The sequence below is a fragment of the Ips typographus genome, linkage group LG16, assembly GCF_016097725.1.
Source record: "Ips typographus isolate SLU linkage group LG16, UJ_Ityp_2.0, whole genome shotgun sequence".
Lineage (NCBI taxonomy): Eukaryota > Metazoa > Arthropoda > Insecta > Coleoptera > Curculionidae > Ips > Ips typographus.
Window position 1 is genome coordinate 5,371,517 of NC_138437.1, and position 23,803 is coordinate 5,395,319.

The 23,803-nt window shown below is 32.8% G+C and overlaps 1 protein-coding gene across 1 annotated transcript; it reads right to left on the reverse strand.

Annotated features, from left to right (window-relative positions):
- Nucleotides 1–865: 865 nt before the first annotated feature.
- Nucleotides 866–23,313, reverse strand: LOC145739244 (uncharacterized). Its single transcript, XM_081994698.1, has 3 exons — nucleotides 22,845–23,313; nucleotides 9,836–10,036; nucleotides 866–1,035 (listed from the first exon to the last, which is right to left on the reverse strand). The coding sequence occupies exons 1-3, from the start codon at nucleotides 22,878–22,880 to the stop codon at nucleotides 889–891; spliced, it is 384 nt and encodes a 127-aa protein (XP_081850824.1). The 5' UTR covers nucleotides 22,881–23,313; the 3' UTR covers nucleotides 866–888.
- Between the last annotated feature and the right edge of the window lie 490 nt (nucleotides 23,314–23,803).

Here is a 23,803-nt window from a genome sequence, read left to right on the forward strand (position 1 = left end):
TTTGTTAAGGATAAATTGCACGGTTAAACCGCACTTTTCCAATCACTTTCATTGTCTATGGTTTTCAGTTACGAAAACTAATCAACTCATTTAACGACCCTGAGTGATATTTGAATGGATAAAAATGCGTCGTTAAAAGAATATGAAATTTTGATATTGAAAAAACAATCAAAGAATAAAATGAAAAAATATCCGCGTGTCACCCTGGGGGTTGTAATAAAGACTGGCTAAACTGTCTGGCTGGAAATTTAATTTAATTAAAATATAATACTGGGAGATGTAAGGGAATCAGTTATTGAATTACTGCATGCAACTATACAGCTATTAAGGGCCTCAATTTTAGACCCTAAACGTATTAATGTTTGTTTTGCGTACACCCTCGTCCTTCAAATGTGTCACTGGCAATGTTCAGAAAGGGGTTCCGAAGGTGTATAGGGTGACACTAACATTTTGACATGTTCGCTGATCGTTAAAGAGCTTAGATGATTGATATAGTTTTGTGTGTATATATCACACTTGTTTTGTACGTTCAGTTAAAGCGGAACGTCATTGATGGTCTAGCAATGTGTGTATGTGTGTGTGAAATTGCTAAATTGACTTGAGGGGTGAATAAGTGGGTAATTATTAAAAAGTGGATTCTCATCATCATCGACAGCTACAAATGTGGTTTAGTGCAAGGGTTTTGAAACTTTGAAACTTATAACTATAAAATCTGAGATTCATCTCGTATTCACTAAATCGATGGATGGGCACAACGTGACCAGGATGCAAGATATCATATTTATGCCCACTGTCCGATGATGGGAATTATGCAATATTTTTTTCATGAATGATAGGATATTCCAAGGGTTGTAAAATTTAAGGGAAAATTTATTTTGCTACATTCCGTCACCTCAAGACGAATGGAATTAAAATATTACCAAGCGACTTACCGTGGGGAACCCAACTATGCCCGCAGCTTTCGCAGTAACGTACTCGCACTCTTCCAGGGACGAAGTTTTCACATTTACAGTTGGGAAATGTGCAACGAATTACCTGGAAATAAATATTATAAATGTTAAGAGCTGCATTCAAATTTAGTTAATTCAGGATGCAAAAAATTAATTCAAAAGGTTTCTTTTCTACAAATCAGTATAATTGTAAAATATTTTTAAATCTTCTCCTACTGCAATGTTTTAAGATATTTTAAAGTACAAATTGTCTGAAGCAATCCAAATTGTTTGCAATTTTAGTGTGGTACTTTAAAGTAAAAGTCCGGCCCTGTGGCTGACCAGTGTGTGTCGAATATTCTTTAGGACACTGTTTTCATTCTAGGTGTCTCTGAATTATTGTTTACTGCATCCCGAGTATTTATTACCTGTTGTTCAAGTGCGGTTCCGAACAAAGGATATTCTTTAGCAGAAAGCTTGTTAACGTTTACCCATACGAACGATATTTCATTTTAAATAACAATGTTTATATATCATTACAACTGACGAGGTATATTTAGATGTTCGGGTAATAACAAATCCTTTAATGATGTCTCAAAGCTTTTTTATTGCTTGCTGTTGATTAGGCGCCAGGATTGAGACTTTAATGTAGTGTCACTAATAACGAGCCCTTTTTCAAAGCACATATAAATCCTTATAAAATCGATCGTATCCTAAGGGCTTATTACAGTCTTAGCATGTCCACTACGAACTATTGGAATAGAAAGTACGATGGGTCGTCTTATTGCCTATAAATCATGCTCCCCTCGACTTTTCCCCGATACTAACTGTATGCCAAAAATTTACGCTTCTTAAAATCCATGTTAAAAATATTCAAATTGTTGCTTTTTAGTGTTCCCTGTGGCCCTATTGAGGTTGACGTCAATTTTGCTGACGCCAAGCTCTCTTTGGGGACCTTTTTACTCTTTCTAGACGCTAAAAGGATAAAATTAATTTTTTAGACCCTATTACAATTTGAGAGTGTCTCAACAACTAACGAAATCACATTAACAACATTTGTGGATATTTTTATTTAAACGTAAATGGTGGTGTCGATGACGCCTCATCAATTTGCCAGTGTTATGAAAAGGACGGGACATAACTTTTTTGAAGTAAAATGAGATATCGGTAGCGCGATAAGTGAATCAACAAAGGGAGATCTTCAGCTGAAAACGTGATCGATCATCAACCTTCCTGCTCCAATAAGAAAACGAGCACTTTAGGAAAATTGTTGGTAAAAAGGTGGGGCTGAGATTTCCTAATAAGAGTGTAACCCGCCTATATGTAGATTCGATTTTGGACTGATGGCACGCATCGTTAGTCTGATCAGAATTAATGGATTAATGCAGTATTGAACTGTCATCGCTAATATCCTCGCTCGATAATGACAGTTCGGTGGGTGCCAGAACATTTTCAGTTGGATATTTATTTGCATAAGTCTCTACATAATTATTAGTTGGTAATGTGATAAAATCGAATAATTTTATAGTCGTCCGAAATTATTCGTGCTGATCTTATCGACCTTTTGCACCGGGTTAAAAAATATTCAGGGCGTGATCATTCGAATTCTTGGACTTTAGATCACACCGGTGCACTGGTCAATATTCATCAATTTGTATATCTTACTGAAAAAACCGGAATGGAGATTTGACAAAAGAGAAGACTGAAGATGTCCTGTCTCCTGATATTATCAACAAAAACAGTAATAATCTCATTTGTTTCAAGAAATACAAATAAAGTATTAAAAATTATAGATATGGTACTTTGCCAGTGTTGCCACAGTCCTAATTGTTTTTCCGCTTAGTTTTTAGAGGCCTTTGAAACTTGTAAAGCTTCTGGCAAATCTAAATAGATACTGCAGACAACTGGAAATTTTAAAATAAATCTTTACAAGCATTTTTAAAGTTTCTGAAAGTTGGATTGGAATTCAAAATAATCTTAGAAATGGTTTTTGTATTCTGAATCGAAACTAATTAAATTTACTTAATTTTGCATGTTATTGTAACTGCTTAGATAAGCTTAGATTGCGCTATTAATTTTAACAGCAACAATTGAACAACAATAGTTAGCAAAGTTGCCTTATTTTTGTTATCTCTTTCCAAAATTGAGGAGGGTTTTTTCCAAAACTCCATAAAATTGTAGGAAAACATATTTGATTTTGTTGAGTAATTGAGTTTTGGAAGACCTTCATGATTGTAACGTCGTTTGTATTGAGTTTTGCTGCTTTGTAAATGCCAACAAACAACCCCAAAAAGTGTACAATTCCATGTATAATTTATATTTAGTTATTTTGGATTTGTTGAGTATTGAAAAAACTTCTCAATTGTTCTACTAAAACCGTCTTTCGGAATTACCTATTTTAACACCCTGCATCTGTACATTGATTTTTATATACAGGGTGAGTCAGTTTTTACTAGCAGGACTCCGGCATTCAATGCCTTATTTTAATATCAAAAAGTAAAGAAAAAGACCTTTTTTGAGTATTTTCATCAAAAATTACAGTGTTAGACGACATATTTTTACATAACATAGTTATCTTAAAATAAGTTGATGTGTTGAACACCAGAGTCTTGCTGATAATAACTGACTTTGTCTAAAGAGTCTTCACGGAAAAAAATCAGCACAAAGTCAATAGAGCGTCAAAAAATTCTGATCCATGAGGAAAACATCACACTGTAGAATTTTCGACCATTTTAGACTACCGAAATCTGCAGCTCATTAGACTAATGGTCCAAATTTTACTAAATCCCCTCCAAAACTGTAGGAGCTGTCTTGAAAACACTAAGAACAATTCAAAACTTTGACACCTTGTATCTCAACAAGGAAGCTATTACCGGCATATGTTTTCTAAGAAACTGTCTCACCCTGTATATTTCTGCTCTATTCAGTATGGCTTAAGTACGGAATAGAAGGAGACCTTGGACTGACGGTAGGTATTCCACATATCCCAAGGATAAAATCATCAATAAATATGACTTTGGTAGGACATTTCTCACTAAGTTGAACAAGAAAAGAGAATTCATCGCTTACCAGGAAAGAGGAGCAAGAGTGTTTTTGGGTCAAGAACCAAATACTCTGAGTTATCCACAAAGTGAATGACAAAAATAATTGTTTGCATTATCAAATATCAAAAAATTGTTGAATTTATTTAAAAAAGTTTCCACATATTTCGAGTGCATGCGGCGACGACAATAGAAATAAAATAAATTCCAATTAAGGCTCCAAACTGGAAAATATTTTTGTAACCAATTTTGACAAGCTGCATCGAAAAATGTTTGCTTGTATTACGGTCATCAGTAAATATCTAAGTAATTTCAGATTTATCGAGTTTCGGCTTTCGCAAATGTTACTAAACCATAATAAATTGTGAGCCACTTTTCCATATAATGACGATAAATATCCAGCGACATAATCAATCTTGCGGAAATAGATCAATCACAGACCCAGACCCGTTGTCTGATTTGCATACCGGCATCGGCAGAGAAGATGCTTTTAAATGTAAAGACAGCCCAAAGTAGAGGGAGAGGGTCGACCCAAGGGTTTTTTGCCCAATAATTCCTTCACAAACTGAGAGAAAAATATGTTCCTATAATATCAAAACAGTGGTCATCTAAGTTTTATGAGACGTTTTAAGGCACCAAAGTCACTCAAAAAATCGTAAAGTCGGTTCGTTTGAAGTATTATGAGGTTGGAGCCATTAAAATTCGAATTTGTAGTGTAGCTATAGTCAGTGATATTTTCCTTTTAATTAGACAAATAACCATTTAACTATAGGCGTCACGTAATATTCCTTGATATACACTTTTAAAATGTGTTAATTAGCTGAGAGACTTTAAAATGACAATTTTAAGTAAAGTAAATAAAAATAGAAAGACTTCCTATGATTGAGTCCATTTAAACTGAAGCTATAATAGTTCGGGTAAACATTTAGAAAACTGTCACAGTAGGAACTTTGTTTTGTCGCCTGTTTGAACAATTAAATAGGTAACCGAAATATTTTTACCAACGCTCTGAGATTGTTTACCGACTATTTAGCGTAAACAGTAATAAAAATTGCGTCAATTCTGGTTCCGGATAATTACTGTTACCATTATAGGTATATCAAACAACCAAATAGCTTTTGTTCAATTAAAATAATTTGACTTTCCGAAAGCCCTTTGAAGTAACGCCATCAAATAGTATTTTAAGCTATTCACAGTACACCTTTATACAACGTCAAAATGTTTTGCATTATCATCAAAGAACCAGAGGCAACTAAATCTGTCCCAATCAAGAAGATGACTGTGCTGAATTCTTTTCATGAAATCACATTGTCACTCTTTCAATAGCGATGTCAAACTGCTGTGCTGCCTAACGGTTTATATCTGTTCAGTTTTAGTTAGGTATTTATTCTCAGAATCATTATCTAGAAAATTATTGCTGTTGTCCAGTGTTCACTATTCATTAGGAAAATCATTTGCTTGGAGGTTACAAAAAATTGTATTTGTTTATAGATTGAGGCAAATTAATGAAGACAATCGCTATTGGTCCGACGACACGATAAATGTTTTGACACGCATCGGTTGTTTATAATTCGGGGTAATAAAGTTTTTTACACATTGTAAATTATTGTAAATTTTTCGTCTTGACTCAGGCTTGTTAAAATATTTATAGAACATTTTCACAATCTAGTCGCAAATATTGACGTACGCCTATTGTAGGTGTAACCAAGCCGTTTGCGAAAAATAACGAATTATTAGAATAATATTTACAGTAAACTAATATTATTTCATTATAATTTACTGTCACAGAATAACTTATTTTTGTCCGCCATAAATTAGGTTTCGCAGCACCCATTTATTTTTCGTCAGAATGGTTTTGTTTGTTTATATGAAAAGGTATGTTACGTACGGTTTGGTTTACCTGTTAGCTTACAAATTGCACCTTACTTGCGACATCACGGCCACAAATAGTCTCACCCGATTTTTATTTTAATACTCATTTTCAGACAAAATGGTTTATTTACATTCGTGAAAGCTAAATCTAAATAGAACGACGTTATTTACTTAAAAATCATCAAGCTTATTACTATTTGACAGTCTACGTTCTTCTGGGAGTAAACACAATAGATTACATTTCTGAGAGAATACAAATGTTACTTTAACTATGACATTTAAAAAAAGTGTCACAAATGTCATTTTTTTTAGTTAGATACAAAGCGTTCTTTAATAGTGGCAGCAAAAGACTGGAGCTTTATTGTTTTGGCTATTTACCAAAAAAAAAACAATATTTTTTGAACTAGATAGTAAAATTGAATTCATATAAATAATTTACAACCTTTCAAAAATTGGAAAAATTACATTTTTGATCAAAAGTGCAAACTCCATAAAAAATATGTTCTCAGGGGCCTCTAAAGATTTACAAGGTAAAAAGAGCCACAAAAAAATGTAATTAATAATAGTTGTAGAAAATTTCATCCTCTACAAAATTGTATTAAGGTGTTTTTGTCCTTCAGGAGCCCCATTAAGGATTTACAACATTTTACGAAAGATATAGCACACAGTCGTCTCCACAATACTAAAAATGACAAAGTATTGTCTAGAGAACTGTGTGTCATTCCCTACTTTTCGTGGTCTTACAACTCCACTGAGTGATAATGGATTTCCCTTCCAAAAAGTTTAAATTATTTCTAGTAAATGGCATACGTCAATAACGTAAAATTTCGCTCAGTTTACAAATAATAGCAAAGGGATCACCATTATTACGTCACTGCCACTAAACTTGGGAAGGACTTTATATACTTCCCTTCCTATCTGATTATCATCTTCTAACTGATTGAGAATTCAGCTGGTATACCGGGTGTTTCAGATACTAGGACACATGTTTGTTATATTTAGGCAATCATAACTATTCCTTTACATTAACACGTTGTTAACAGCGTTCCTGATAAAAGCTAAAATATACGTTACCTGTAGGGCAAAAGCAGATTTTTAGATGAAAAATTTATTTTGCGTGAGAGCAATCCGATATCCTACTGAGCAAAAGTAAACCGTACACAAGTGGTTAATAGACTTCATGTCGAGCCATCTTCTGCGTAAATACCGATATGATTCAAAACAGTGCACTATTCTTTACCGCGTTTAGATGATCTGTTTGTAGGGAAGTCACGCTAAATCCTCAGGTAAGCAACAATAATTAATAAGCGTTTTTAGTGGATTTGATAAAAATGTAAGGTTATTACAGTCTGATATTCAATGATAAAGCGGAGCATCTCATATAACAGGTGAATGGTGAAAAGGTCCCAATTAGTAGTAACCAAGACAACCGGAACATCGGCAGCGTAATCTAAAGGGAAACGTGCATATAGCCCCGTATGTCTGCCATATTTCAACCCCATTATCCATATCATTTAATGGCAAGCATCTACGGAAAAATGGCGAACACTATTAACAACGGTACATCGGATATTATGTTTACGAAAATACGAGGAGTGAATCAGATTTTAATTATTGCTTAAGAATTGTTTTGTTAGATGATATTGAGGCAAAAAGCTATTACTAACCAGTCTGAAAGTGAAGAAATAAACTTTTAAGTAGGGAATTATTTGACACGAAAAGACAGGAAATTGCGACTCTGTTCCGGATTTAGTGCAAAGGCCGGGGAATCGGTCCCTTTTCAAGATGGCGATTCACTAATCAGGAAGAATGGGCCGCACCTGTGCGGGGATTAAGACTTACTGCCCGTTGTCACGACAGAGGAATATTACCCAATCAATCAATAAACAAACAACATATTAAAGTGACCTTTATGTCCACATTAGATATACTCGGTGTCGTAGAAAAAAGTGGGCGATAATTTTGACAAGGTCGCGGTCATGGTTTAGAAGTTATCATCGAATAAACACACATGGATTTTTATTTTCTTGTGTCTGACCTATAGCCTTGAAAAAAGTATTGCACTGTAAACAGAGATGTTAATGAAATCGTTTTCGAATATAATTACTTTCGAACTAATACGAGCAGGATTTGGTGAGTAAGAGATCGTAACTATAAAGATGTCAACTGGGAGATACAGTACCGGCTGTCACCATCTATAATAGAAGCGGAAAATAAATAAGCCGTATGAATCCACACAACATCCCCGGATAGGAAGAAACAATATTGCGGCGGGCGCGACAAACCATAAATTTGAGAATGTTTCGCACCATTACTCCATATTCACGATATCTGCTTGTTCCCGTACATTATATGGCTTGGCTCTGCCGCTTCTTGCCCAACTTTTAAATTGCGAGGGCATATTGCAATTTTCGTATGAACACCAGCCAGGCACTAAAAAATGCCACAGCACTTATTTATATACCCGCGGTTTATGTTTCTTTCCTTTATGAATTTTATTAAACCGCAACATAGATCCAACCCAAATTAACAGACTCATCTAGGAAACTACAAGCTGAAAATCGAAATTTCATCGACCGCGCTAAAGGCTACAAAGTGCTTATAGAAATAATTTATCGTCCCCATTAAAACTCCTAAATTATTAAACTATACGGTCGTTATAAGAAATGAAATATTTGATCTAACCCTTTCTATCTGGTTCGATTTTAATAATGTTCACAGTTTTGATGGGGCGGTTAGATATCATGGGAATTTCCACAACCCTTCAGGTGCAACTTTTGATAATGGAAGAATGACTCTACTAGATAATTAACCCTAGTTAATGTCTCTTCTCTTTTTTAACACGTGACAAATGGTTCCAATTTCTGTTAGAAAATAATTACTTGATTTTTTCATATAAAACACCATGTAAATGAAATGGAACTGTTGTTAGAGAATAACGTCACCATAATGAGATAGATAGATATTTATTACAAATGTGTTTACATACACACATAAAGCCTTTTCAGACATGTAACTTGTCAACAGATCGTGAAAAGCTGAAATCCAAAAACAGACGGTTCTTACATCAAAACAGCCAAAACCTTACTCATGGAGATGTAAAGTACTGTTTGCTGTTATTAAAATGTGTTTTATACGTTGGTGGGGTGAATTTTGACAGACTAGACTACATGTCAAATAGACTTTAGAAATGGTATAAATTTGACTTTGAAACGTTGTACACTGTTTTTTTGGTCTAGGAAGATTCTTAGTTAGTTAGATTCATAGCATTTTCTTCTTAGTACGATTTCTGCACTTCTAAGCACGAAAACTGGCTAAAGAACGTAAAATTACATTTTCAGACTACTTTCATGTTCCTTCGATTTTTAATTGTACTTATTAATTCTTTTATTCTTATTTTCATTAATTTAATGTCTATTTTGTTTGTTTGTATGAAACTTTTAGAGTTATATTTTAACCTACTTTTGCTAAACAATATTAAATTCTGTATTTTCTTTGGTATCATGTATATCGACCCATTATTGTGTTTCTCATTATATTCAAAGTGTCAAAAAAAATGCAGACTAATTCACTAACCACAGATTACTTGAAGAAATGACATCACAATTTTTGGGTAGGGAGCTTGGATTACAAGAAATTAAAGTTTCTATAAGTTTGGTTGCAACTCCTGAAATACTTTAATGTATGAAACATTATAATGTCTTCCTTTTGAACTACCTAAATTCTGTCAAATTTAGGAAGCCAGCAGACTACCATAATTATTTGTCTGTATGTGCATGTTTGTAGTATTTAATCTTGTATTTGTATTCTCTATAGGATATTGTAGTTTATTTTGTAAAAACATTTCGAGATATTAAGGTCATACTTTCAGATGATATTGAGCCATAGTTGAAATTGAATTTTACCATTTTACCTCCAAACATTAACAAAATTGCTTTAGAAGAGTTTAGAATATTTTTCCTTAACCTAAAGTAATCTTAATCACGTACTTACAGTGATGCAAAGTTTAGGATGTTGGAAATTCTTCCTATCCGGTTCACCTTGCCATGATCCTGTTGGTTTTAAAATACGAACTGTTGTAGAGGTCTCGTTGTTCTGGCCAGGTGAAGTTGACTGGCTAGAGTGAGAGTTTGTGGGCATTTTGGAGAAAACTGAATTTTCCGGCTTGAAAAACCATGATGCCACTGAAGCCCACTGCAAAAAAGTTCTGTGATTACATTAAATAGAAAAGTTTGTGAATACGTTGTTCCAAAGGCAATTTAATTAGGTTGAAAGCGTACGTTTGTTTTTATTTGAACTGCAACAAACACTGCGTTCTTAGATTATCATTATTCTTCCATTATCCAGTCAAGTGTTTGCCAATACAGCTGAGTGTTCCACACAACAAATTTTTATTTTTTCTAAACACTAGAGGCAAAGTTTCATTACTCCACTCCATGATAGAAAAGTTTTCTGGAACTAGCTGACTTTCATACAGCGCTGGTTATTACTAAAGTTACAAAGGAATTAGTTTCTTAAGCTGTTAGCATAGTTAGGTAGTTTGAACTGCAGTAGTAACAACACTTCTCTGTCTCGGAAATCATTAATATAAAACATTTATCGAGGTGAGAAAAATAAACGTATAAAGTTGAATGATTCTAGTAAACTCTCGGAACCAGACAAATAACAAGGTGATCGAAACCAAGCCAATTTGTCGAAGATGCTTAATATCACACCGAATGAATGTGTATTTTTGTATCAGCTTAATGCATGCACTCGACACGTCAAATTGTTTTAGTGACATCTGTACGACCCGTGCGTTAATGGTGGGTGTGATGGTTTTAGTTTCGATTACAGCTTTATGTCACTTATACGCCCCTCGTGATGTGATTTCGCAATTTTAACCACGACTTTCAAGAAAAATATCGAACGAGATGACTGACTTAACTATTATTATCACTCAACTTTAAAACGCTAGAGGCATACCAGAAATATTTTAAGATTATGTCAAGCATCTGGCTCCTTTTAGTCTGTGTTTGCAGGCACCCCCGGTTTATTTTCAAACTACTCCGTAATTGAGTCAGGAAATTATTATCTGCATCAGGCACTCTTATTTTAAAAATTACTATCATCATTTTGAATGGATATACAATACTCATTGTTACTACTACTCGGGTTTTCGAGGATTCTTTGCATCTGTAAGGCTTTGCATGATATAATTTTTATTTTGCTTTGCTGTTAATCGATTAATTTGATTTGAGAGTTAGTTTACTTTTCCAAAAAATTATATTAATTAAACGAACAATTATTTTCTTTGTTTAAAAGCAAACAATAGTGTACTGAATATTGACGATTTCAGTCGTATGGTATGTTTGGATAAAATTGGACATCCTGTATAATTGAATGAAATAAGGTGTGTTCAAGTAGAAACAATTTTTAAGCTTCATGGTAATCAAAAATTTCAGTTAATTCCCACTTCTTAACTGGAGTAACCTATTAACTGTACTTTTTGGTTGTGCAATAGTAACCAAACTTAAATAAAATAACTACGTTAAAAAAATCTTTAAGTACATGACTAAAAATGGTCCAAAAATCATTATGGGGTACATCAATTAGCTGAAAAAATCGTGGTAAAACAGAATCAGTGTTATAGGGGCTACGAACGGGGTAGGGGCCTTGTCCAAGTTCATCCCTCGTTAAAATGTCAGACTCCCCTCTTTTTATACCAGTTTCGTGTCTAATAAATCCCTTTTGCTCGCCATATGCCTGGTTCTTTATGAGCTTCAATTACTAAAAATGCTTATATGTGATTTACCTTGTGTCTTTTTTTAAAGTAATCCTCTATTTTGTTGGATTATTTTTAAATGTGAAACGGGGATTGAGACGACAAAATAACAATGAAGGTCAATTTACAATGTTGCATGTAATATTTGATAACGTTGTAATCCGACCTTTTATATTGTTACCTCTATTATAATTCTGAGAAATTTTATTTTGTTCAATAATGTGTATAACATGTAAGATAAGTGGACAGAAATTAGTTTTGTAACTGGAGTAGCAAACGTATTAAAAAATAGTTGGGAACGAGTAACGATGTAGTGGTCTATATTTAAAATCTAAACTGACACCAAATGATACGCGGTCTCCGTTTTAAATTAAAAATTGACAAAGAAAAATAAATCTGGAGGCAATTAAAGAACAATGAAATTACTTACAATGACTCTTCAAAATTTTAGTTCTTGACGTGAAAAGGGCGAAATTGAAAAGGAATCGATTATATAGAGCTAAAAATCAAATAGATTCCTTTAAAAGGAACATAACAATAAAAGTGATATTTTCGCAGAGCATAAATATAATAGGGTTGTTATGTTGAGCACCTAATATGGGGGTTGGTACATAATTATTAATCCCTTCAACGCAAAAGGGTTAGCAGAGCCCGTGGGGTGGGAAATGCGCCATATTTGATCAATAATTGAGTTAAACAACTGACGAACGGTGGTATACTTACTCATCCCTGTACATTTTATAATATCAGTGGTCGACAGAGTCATCGCTTTTAAACTCTCTGCGCTTCGTTTTTTCATCATAACGTTAAAAATTTTCAGCAAGACTTGTTAAGTAATTTAAATAAAAGAGTGATTGATAAATTAATATTTGGAGCTATCGCTAATGACCAAACATAACACAAAGAAGCAAAAAGTAATTCAAGGGAACATGTATTTTTAGACACTTTTATAGGTGATAATTTGTGATGTTGTCAGCTAGAGGGCGGAGTTTAATGGCACGATATTGTCGTTTTATCATTAAGGGTTTTATCGGGCTGGTACATCAAAGTGCACCTCGTTTCGACCACGCCTCCATTACAGACATCTCTGTTCCGGCTAATGTGCCCTTATTGATAAGAATCGGGTCCATTAAAGGTACCAGTTCTTATTTTATTAGTGATGGCTCGTCGGCCGCTCATGAATTATTGTCGTGCCGCTAATTGATGGCTAAAATAAATCTATCACGTCTGTTTTGATGACAACCATCCCTATTCCTGAAAGTTTCTATTCACGAAACCCCCTTTCGACGAGGCAACCCGCGCAAACGAGCTTTGACAAATTAACTGTTGTTAAGTTGAAATTTTAATTCGGTTAGAAGAAATTACAATCTTTACTAAATTTGATACATTAATTTCCATTCAGTCCTGTTTTTATGTTGTTTGTTCTCGAGTAAACTTTTTAATCAAGTACAAAAATATACACTCATTACTATGTAATCTAGATTCATTTTGAACATACCAGCGTTACGTTAGCTTGACAGTGATTTAGAACAAATTGTTGTTTGTTTACCAAACTAATTATTTTTGAGTGCTTCAATATTGTCATCAATAAGTAAACTTTTTAAATCAAAAATCAATTTAATTTGCACATATCCGGACATTCATAATGTATTTTTCAGTCTCAGTATACTTAAATTGAATGTGAATGATTCATTACATTTAGTACAGACTTATATGGACATTAGTGACCTTTATGGGTACAGTAGTATGAAATTAGTTTGGCAATTGTCTAATTTATTTATTTGATTTTTAGATTTATTTTTTGTTGATTATAATATATTCAATAAACCTCTAATCTGAATTATATGTCAAAACTAGAAAATTCAATCTAACCACCACTAAGTTCTACCTCATGGAACAACTAGTTTTGTGACCTCTTTATTAAGATTTTTATTTTTATTAATACAATAAATATAAAGTTAAATTGTTTACTTAGGATAGATCAAGTACAACCTAAAAAAGTTTGACTTTAGACTATAGATATAGATAGACTATATTTCTGACTAGAGTAGGGCAAATCTGAGAATTTTTGTATCTATTTCTGAACTTTCGAATTAGCAATTTTCTTGTGTGGTTATATAGCGTATTTGACATTGACAATATTGTAATTTGGTGTCGTGTCAAACTGTCAATGTTTTTTTGGTTATATTAGTTCTTTATTGACTCACTTATATCACGATTTTTGATGTTATGTCTTGATTAATTTTTCTGAAAACGTTTTTTTTTCCTACCCCAAAATTTTCTAATTTTGGAAAGAAGAAAAAATGGCTAGGTAATTAAAAAGAAGAAGAAAAAATGGCCCCAAAACACTGGGTTAATTTTTGGTGCCACATTTTTCTCTGATTAGAGTAGTTTGTTTTTGGTAGCTTAGGGGTTTTGCCCCATTTTCTTTAGTGATTAAAAACAAAACGAAAAATTACGTCAAAACACTGAGTTATATTTTTGGCACCATTTTTTTAATAATTAAAAGGAAGAAGAAACAATGGCCTATTGCAATATTGCAAACCATTCTACTACTTTTCCATATACCTTTTTTTAAGATCATCAGACCGTTTTTCATTCGAAATTAAATGAAATTTCCTAAATGGGTTAGTATTATATGAAACTACAGTGGCGTATATAGTTTTTTAAATCTGCACTCCACAGGCAATAACTAACTTGACAATATGTATTTTATAAGAGGTTAGGTGATTGCATTTATTGGATTTTTTTTTGACAAAATGTATAATTATATAGATTAGGGTTGTGGTTTGAACATTTCTGCCTTATAAATATTTAAAACAAAAAGAAGATAACTTCCTCTGCTTTTTAAAAAAAAATCCTGCAATATTTGCACTATACAGAGAAAGAAAGTCATTGCTTGTATGCTGTACGAACTATGGATCCAAATATATTTTGTTACGAATCAACAGGAAGTAAAAACTTTAAACAAAAATCAATATGTATTGCTTTCTTCACAGTAATTAAAGTTTTGAAATGTTCCCTTCTTATTATAAACTAACGTACTACTATAGTGCATTTTATTTGTGAAATTTTGTTAATATTTACTTAATTTTTAAACTTTTAAATCATCATACTTTGACTTAAAACAAAAGAAGTCCAAAAAGGTAACAGATTCCTTGGTGTATTAGAGGTAAAATGAGTTGGGTGGATATTTTTAACCAACCGTTCAATGTTCAATGAAAATTCCATGTTATTATGCGACACGAACAATAAATCAGTTCTCATCGCGCCTACATTATTTTCAAACCTTCCTTTCGTATGCTACTTATAGGTAGCACTTGTATTCGTTACAACAATGGATGTTTTCAATACATCAAAAAAGAATAAATTTAGCCGAGGCGAACACTCCTTGTATGCTAAACACTTTGCGGCGGGTTGATAAAACCCGGTTCTAATCAATTTTTATATGGGTTTCGGAAAAATATTTCATCCTTGAAGAAATGTGTGTAACCCAATCTTCTTTACATAGTTGTGCTTTTTTGTAATGGCTATTTATCAATACTGGGTCTACTTTCATAATTGTATGGAAAATATTCTGTTGACATACTAAAACAAATACAAAGACTCGAATTTATTCGGTAAATAACATCAAAAACTACACTCACAACTATCGCATGACCGATTAAATAGGGATTTGTTAAAAAGTCATTGTCTTGTCAACATATCACGCCGTATGTCGTTCGTTTAACCGAAGACAGGGTTCACAATTTTCCAGAACGGTTCAGTTCGAGAGCGTGTCACGAACATTTTCATATTAATTGCTTATCGAACATGTGTCCAACCTAAACAAGCAATACCCTTTTTTTCTTTACAGTTTGACAGCTCTGCGGTTTAGGTTACGAAAATAACAGTTGTCGTCTGCTTTTTAAAGTCCCCGTTGTATGTCGTTAATTTGATGGTAGATTGATGTTCATGTATTTAGTTAACAACAGTCACAAGGATGACTGTTTAATAACATAATCAGACACTTCGAGATCTTGCTAAAGTTCATCAGTTGAAATTTGATAATTTGTATACAGCTGAACTGGAAACATTTTAATATTTAAAGAAGTAGTTTTAAGACCCTTAACAACCAAAATATGTTTTTACTAGACTTTAACGAAAACTCAGAGTAATTATTGTCTAACATTCCAAAAAACTATAAACAATCTTAATGTACTACACTTAATGATACAGAACCCACTTAATGATAGAACTGACCAGGAATGAATGATTCTTTAACCCTTCAAAGTATAAACAAGCATTCAATGTTATATCACTACTGGCGTCATATCTAAGACACGTGATTAATATTGGCTTTCCTAATATAAGACAATTGCCACATATTTGAAGGCTGAAGAGCTTAAATTCGAACCAATTATTATCATCTGCATTTCTATTACAAGAACCTAATTATTAAACATAATATCTTTAAGTTAAGTTTTAGGGGTGACAATGCACTTTATGGAAGCCACCAGCTGGGTCGACTAAGAAGGATTCTTCCCATCATCAGTGATGCAGCTGTAAAAAAGTTCGTATATTTGATCATATTCAAGAAGCAGGTGTTTTGGAGTTTCTTCCTGATCTTCACAGAATTGACAGTCTCTATGTCTTCTCAAAGAGCATTACTTCGAGAAGACCTTCAATTTGTGTCGTTGTTGGCTTTCCATAAAAATTTCATTAAAGTTATATTTGCTTATAGTGATTTTCGAGTTCATTGCGATTTGGAAGCATTTCCAGCAGACGACAAAGGTCTTTTGGTTTCCATCTTAGATCTTAGATATTGGAAGGTTTATTCATATTTTGATGGAGCGATCAAAAATAGTACAACATGTATGTGGAAGTAGAATATCTAAATTCTTTCTATTGTAAAGAACTGCCGTATGGTGTTCTTGCTCTAATTAACGTAATTTAGTAATTCAAGGTTGAACAAGGCAAAAAAAACAAAGGCAGGTACACTAACTGCCCTTTTCCAATGTTTTATTAATTATATGGCGGGATAACGATTTAGTTGTCATTTAAGCAACTCTTGCGTGTTAAGAGCCTTATACGATATCCTACAATTACTGAGAGCGCAACTTTAAAACGGCAATTTGATGGTTTTGCTATTATGTTTTTTCTCTTCCACGCCGTTTTATTATCATTTTACAGGACCCTTATTATTTAAATTTGTTTTTAACGTTTGGCCGCAACACTCGAATTGCCTGCTACTAAAACAAGCATTTTCATTTACCCACTTGATAAGCTAATATTCAACATTGGCATTTATTAAGTAATTAAAACGCAATAATTAATCAATATTTGTTAATAATATATCAGTGCCTAGTTGTGATAGGTAAAGCATTTAATATAATAAACCATAACCTTATCCAAAGTTACATGATGCAATTTATCTATAGATTCCAAAAATTTGGCTCCGACACTAAGGTCGAAAGGTTAAAGAGGCAAACATAATTTATTGCTTAAAATACTTACAATACTTGTCGGCCTTATCTAGTTAGAGGGAAATGGTGAATAAAAGTCTAGCAGTGATCACATCGACAACATTAATACTATCTTAGGCAATTCAAGGTTAGTTTTTGCGTTCATTACTTTTGCAAACAATTTGTTTATATCTTAACAAGAGGCATTATCAGGTTATTGTCTATACACCATAGAGATATCAAATATGATGCACTAACCAACATCCAATCCCGTTAAATTGATAATTAGAGAATGCAAAAGCAAATACAGGATTTACAAATATCTGTTACATAAATAATACAAGGGAATTAAGGATCGGTCATAGCGATTATCATCAATTTCAGCGGTAATAAATTTAAGTGAATTAGCATTAAACGTGTCTAAATAGAGGCTGATTAAATGGCGTCCAGAAATAAATCATCCTCCTATCTTACATTAAATTCTGGTTTAATGTATTCACAAGTTAATGCCGATGCCGCCTGGTCCTGGTAACGAAAATCACCTTTACTTTATTGCGGATTTTTAAATCACCACTTGAGGAAAATTTGCATTTTAATTTCTTCAGTCAGTAGGAAAAATGTCGTTAGGTGTTTAACTGATGAACGTTCCTTAAATAACTTTTTAAATTTTGTTTTCAGATTTTCAGTTCTAAGGCAATATGACACATTTTCCAAATTATTTTGAAAAAGAGACTGTTGATGGAAAATTCCATATACTGGACCTCCTGCATCCATACTGAATATAAAACGTGTAAGAAGAATATACTAATAACAATTAAGAAGATTGAAGAACTTTACAATTCATCAATTTCAAAATGAACAAAAATCAGAGCTGTCAGCGCAATTACTCAAAAAAAGTAATTGTATTATAATTACCAACTACTCTAAAATTGGTGATTGTAATTCAATTATCAATTGTAAATAGTAGTTGAACTACTACTTGGACATAAGTTAAATAATGTACATAATTATTGGCAAATAACACTAATGCATGGGTATTTGGGTTTATGCAGAAAAGCTTATATGCATTGCCAAATATATATACATAGTAAAAAATGGCGGAGGCCCCTACAAATGTCCTAAATCTAATTCCAAAAGCTACCAGAAAAGCTTCAAAGATTTTTTTAATTTTCCAAAGGCCTTGAGTATCATTTGCCTGCTGAATACGTTGCCTAAATACTATTGAAAATCGTTCAAATACTGCCAGATGCCTTCTACAAGTGTCTTAAACTTAGGACTTTTATTAAGTTCCAAATGCCTCTAGAATTTTGGATTTTCCAGTGGCCACTAAATAGTACTAAAGGCCTCTATAAGTGTTTTAAAGATTTTGAAAATCATTTTGGAATTGCCAGAAATCTCTCAATATTGCTCAAAATTTTCTTCTATTTTCCTCTTCTTCTTTTTGGCTAAAGCTGCCAGAAACTACTAAATTGACATTGCCAGAAGTGTTCTTTGAACATTTTTTTAAATTTTCAGACGGTTCTAGAATGAGAAAATTAAGTTTGACAGAAACACATCAGTATTGACATTTCGTGACACTGCTGTATAAATTTGACAACAACCCTTATTGCTACTGGTCATGTTAATTTCTTGCAAATAATATCATTTTGTTGGTTAAAAAAACTGTCAACATGGTACTATGACTGGACAAAAATAAATCGTATTCCTTTGAGTTAAAACAAACGTAATTAACCTCAGAACCAAATATGTACTTCAATTACCTACTTTCAATATAGTTTTGTTATTCTAAAAGTATTTAAACTCCTTACTCTGAAAGAAATTGTTTAACTTTAAAACTGCAAAATCAATTGCAATTACTTTTATTTAGTATCAATTAGGGTTATTGTTTTTTAAAAGTAGTTTACGTTCTTCAATTAAAGTTATCCAACTACCTACAGCTTTGACAATAATGGACCAAGTTCAAATGTTTCCACTTTTCAATGCAGAACGACAAATTTAAACTAGGAAACGTATGTAAATTCTATGATGACTATGCATGAAAACTATTTACAGTGCATCATTATTTCTTTAAAAATGTATCATCTGCGTAAAGGGGGTGGACTGAAAAAGTAGGAAGTATGGAGTTCAAGAGACTGTTGAGTTCTTTGCGGCTTACCAGACATAAAGGTATAGTATTATTTAAAAGAGAACCTTTTATTTGTAGTGAGCTCATCTTGTAATGGCTCCCATTAAATTATTTCTGGTCTGATTGTAAGAGGGGGCAGGTGTCTCCGGTCCCAATATGGCGACACATTATGGGTTGGAAGGGTTGAAGCAAGCTGAAGAGAACAAACAGCTAGGATAGTTATAGATTTTCTGATCGCGTGATTTTACGAGAACGAATACATAGCGTGAAGGACTACGTTATATAACGCGAAGCTATTACTAATCAAACTAGCATTTGTTTTTTCAACAGTTCCAATATGTGTCGCTTTCCAGTATGGCCAAAAAACACGCACACGGGTAGCAACGATAAAGGTAGGCTTTATATCAGCTATATTAATATAACTTTATTATCACCCGATGCTCTCTTCTACATATTCATGCCTTCCACGTAAATACAGATGCGTGTTAACATCCCATCATTTCACAAAGTTATAGTCAAAATTCAAAATATTAGAACGGGACGATTGGTTTAATTAACATCAACACATTTTAAATTTTGTTCTTTATGTAAGAGATATTTTTCATTCCTTTATTTTTGGTGTCAATTTAAAAATGGTGGAAAGCGTGAAATTTATATAGGGCCTGGCATATTTATAATTACATTGCAAAACCCTAAAAACTAGATTAGCAATCTTTAAGCTATTTTATTGCTTTTGATGGATAGGTTTGCACAACTATACCGTTGCGGAATTTTGCATTTTCATAATTAAAAATTGTTGAACTTGCCTCAGCCACATAACTGCAACCACTAAAAAACTACGAGCTGCACGAACTCAATCTCTCGAGATACTGAACGTCTTTACACCCTGTATATTATAGACGTATGGTTTTATTATACAAAAGCGGGCACCTGGTCATTGAAAGAGCTTAATTTACCCAGGGCCATGTTGGATCTACCCATCGTGTGACCGAAATATAAAAGAATAAAAAGTTCCTCGATTAAACAAGTTCTGTCCAAGCAGAGGACCCTGAAAACTATCGAGATATTAAGCGAAAACTTGTCCTTCTCGTCTCGCTTTATGGTTATGTTAACGCAGCCACTAAAGGATAACAATCAACAACAATCACCATGGTTTGTTATTGTGATCAGTGACAACTAGAATATTAACAAGACACTAAACTATTGACGCTAATCACACTCGGCCCAGTCAAGTGTATACAGTTCTGTTTTTATACTTCCATGGGCAGCACCCAAGCAATTTTCAATTTATTAATCGAAAATCCTCGCCGAGCTTATCATTATTCTTTATCGAATCGTTCTTTTGGTGCTTTGTGCCTTACCGGTCACACAATTTACAATTTCACAAATTACTTTAATTTTCTCCAAAAGAACAAATAAACGCTTTAATATTAACTTAACCAGACTCGGACAGTTTTTCAATTTTTAGTCAATCAAGAGTTTATATAACTAATAAAAGACAGTCTATACAGTTTCTTAGAAAGAAACATGTTAGTCAAATTATCCCAGTGGTTTAATATTAGAATTGCGAACGCAATGTTTACAAAATTATGCTGTTTATTATCAACGTTAAGTGAAAAAAGCGTAAATTGTTTTAGGATAAACTCACATCCCCAGTAATAACAAAATATCGTTATAAAGCACGCGGGTTAATTACAAAATTTATAAGGTACATTTTCGGAAAATATGCCTACAATTTTTTTCCAATAATATTTCTATTAATGTAACCTTAATTTATTACAATTATTACATAATAACTCCGATTTTAATTAAATACATTTATTATTCTGCAAAACAGTTTTTGTCAGGTCTTTAGATTAGATTCAGGATGAATAAGTAGCTTATTGTTTAAGTACATGGACTTAAAATTATTATGTAGAGAAGAGTTTCAGTGTTCATATGTTCAGAATAAGCATTATACTGTTAAGTTTTAAAATATAAGAAAAAATGGAGCAAAATTATAAAAACACAACTTTTTTGACTCTTTGTGTGTCCATGAACATGGAACAAAACCAAAAGGTTTTTCAGAATATCGATTGTCACACATTGAATTTCCACACTTTGTAGCTTAGAGGAGCCAGCCTAGAACTGCCTGCTGACAAATGTCTAACATCAACTAACACTTCTAAAAATGTATAGGTAAATTTATGTCACACCTTGTATGCTGTTCAGATGTCAGCGTACAACAGGCTGGTTAATATGATTACATTTAGGTCACCCTGTATTAAAATCACATTACAATTTATCATCTACTTTTCAACAAAAAAAACTTCTAATTTAAGGGCAAAAAATAATGAGGACAGTAGCTCTCTCAGCTGCTGTTAATATACAGGATGTACAATAAATATGCGGCAAAAAGAAGACTCTTCAAAATGTCAAAAATTACTACAAAGAGTAGACATGATAATAAATTGTTTAAAATATGTTATACAATTAATACTTTCTGGCTCTAAATTCAATTTAGATATAGAAGAATTCTGGAAGCTTAAATAGAATGTTAAACCCTTTTTTTGCAGAAAAATCAACAACTTAATATGGTTGTATAAAAATACAAGCGCAAATAAAAAAAATTAATGTTAAAAAATTCTCGTTTGGTATGCTTATAAAATAAATTAAAATACCTTACAGTACCCCACGAAAATACCTGCATATCACGGTCAATTTTATGCTATTCAGTTTAATTTTAGTTAGAATTCCGTTAGGAAAACCTGGAAAAGTGTAATGATGTCCAATTACAATACTCTGCACTAAAATCTAACACATTTTCTCTATAGATGACTTAATGAACTAATATTAAAACTTTTTATTACCCCTATTATTCAAAGAAAATAGGGGTTTTAATTAGCGATTTTATAATATCAAGTTTAACTAAAATTTTCAAAAAATCGGAAACGGAAAGAAATTTTAGTAAAAAAAATGTGCTAATTTATATTTATCGTTTCGATTTTCTGTCATGGCATTTGATAATACTTAGTTTGGTTAGCAGTCATTTCAAGCTTGACACTTAAAAATGTTGCAAAGTTTTGTTCTATGTTTTAAACCTAACCTCACCTAGAAATCTTTAATTTATTTTGTTTAAAAGAAACTGCTTATTTTATCAAATTAAGCTTCTACAGTAACCAATCACTTTGCAGAAACCTACTAATCAAACCACGTAAGAATTACAAAATGTATGCACAAACGCCTTAGCTTTCTGTGCGTTTTCGAGATATTGTAGAATATTAACACATCCTTTAATCCTTCCATTCCTAAAAAATTGACGTTTTTAGGTCGGTAATGAAATGCAGCAAAAAAACAAAGAAAACTTAGTATTGCAGGCCAACTTATTGATGGTGAAATGTATTCAGGAAAGCTAACTTTTTGTCAAAGTTCTTTATTTTTAGGTGACGTGTTTCAGTGGTTATCCTATGTCGGTGACATTCAAATGTTTACACAGAATATCAAGTATATACAGAGTTAATGTTGTATATACATTTTGATAAAGGTTTTATTGGTGTTAAAGTATACTGTCAGCAATTCTTTAGTTGTTCGATAAGTATTAGACTGAGATTGCCAGTCAAATATAATTAGTTCATTATCAGTTATGGTGTCGTGGTTAGAAGTAAATAAGATAATTGCCAACAGACTTACATTTAAAACAGGCCGCAAAGGGTGGGAAGTGCTCATGCTTTCAGAAAAGAGAATATCAAACACTGCAAAACACTAGAACAATTGTTTATGAGTCTATACATAACATTGCCGTTATGCCCGATTTCAAAATTGGCGGCTAATTAGAACATTCGCTCCACTGGACAAGTAAATTGTGACTAAGAAATAAAACAAATTAGGTCTATTTTAGCGAAGCAATGAATTTTATTCAATACGGTAACGCAACGCATGCCTTAAAATTCATCAGCTTGCACCGAAACAAGCTCACGCTGTTGGATCGGGCTACTACTAACTTATACGAGGAGCTTCCTTCATACCGGCCCATTCGACTCCGACCGAATGCTCACGGTTAAAAACGATATTCTTCTCTTTAATTTTATTTAAATATGTACTCGCAATTAGGGATCCACTTAGGCAAAACATTTAACTTTCGCTTACGTTCGCTGTTCCTCCCCTACGCCCTACACTGATCTGATATACAAACACAATTATTTCTAACGGACCTCCTGTCATTTTGTACGCGACTCCAATCACACATATCTCTTTCCTACGCTTATCAACTCAGACAATTAACAAACATTTATGTTGACATCATATTATACGCTTTTCAAACACTTCATTTTAATTGGAAACCATTTTGTGGGAACCATATCACCAATGTTTAACAAGAAAACATTTTTAGAAGACCAACATTTTTATTTTAGAAAAAGGAATAAGGCAAATTACGATCACAAATTATAAAATTGCAAGAAATACTCTCAGTGCAAAGTTATTAAAAACTAAACCTATTATTTGCCTGTACAAACTTAAAATTGAACTAATACCAGGTTTTAGTGGAAACTTGCCGAAGTTTCCATTGTATATTTACAACAAAAACCAGGAATAGTAAAAACTTCAAATTATAATTTTTCTTTTTAACCCTTGAATGGCCCTAGTAGTTC

What these genes read in the sequence shown, in the direction of transcription:
- LOC145739244 (XM_081994698.1), bottom strand. Translation starts at nt 22,880, where the DNA reads ATGAGCACTTCCCACCCTTTGCGGCCTGTTTTAAAT. An exon ending in CTTTGCGGCCTGTTTTAAAT is followed by an intron (nt 10,037 to 22,844) that starts GTAAGTCTGTTG and finishes ACTTTTTTGCAG; the next exon opens with TGGGCTTCAGTGGCATCATG. An exon ending in ATCCTAAACTTTGCATCACT is followed by an intron (nt 1,036 to 9,835) that starts GTAAGTACGTGA and finishes ATTTATTTCCAG; the next exon opens with GTAATTCGTTGCACATTTCC.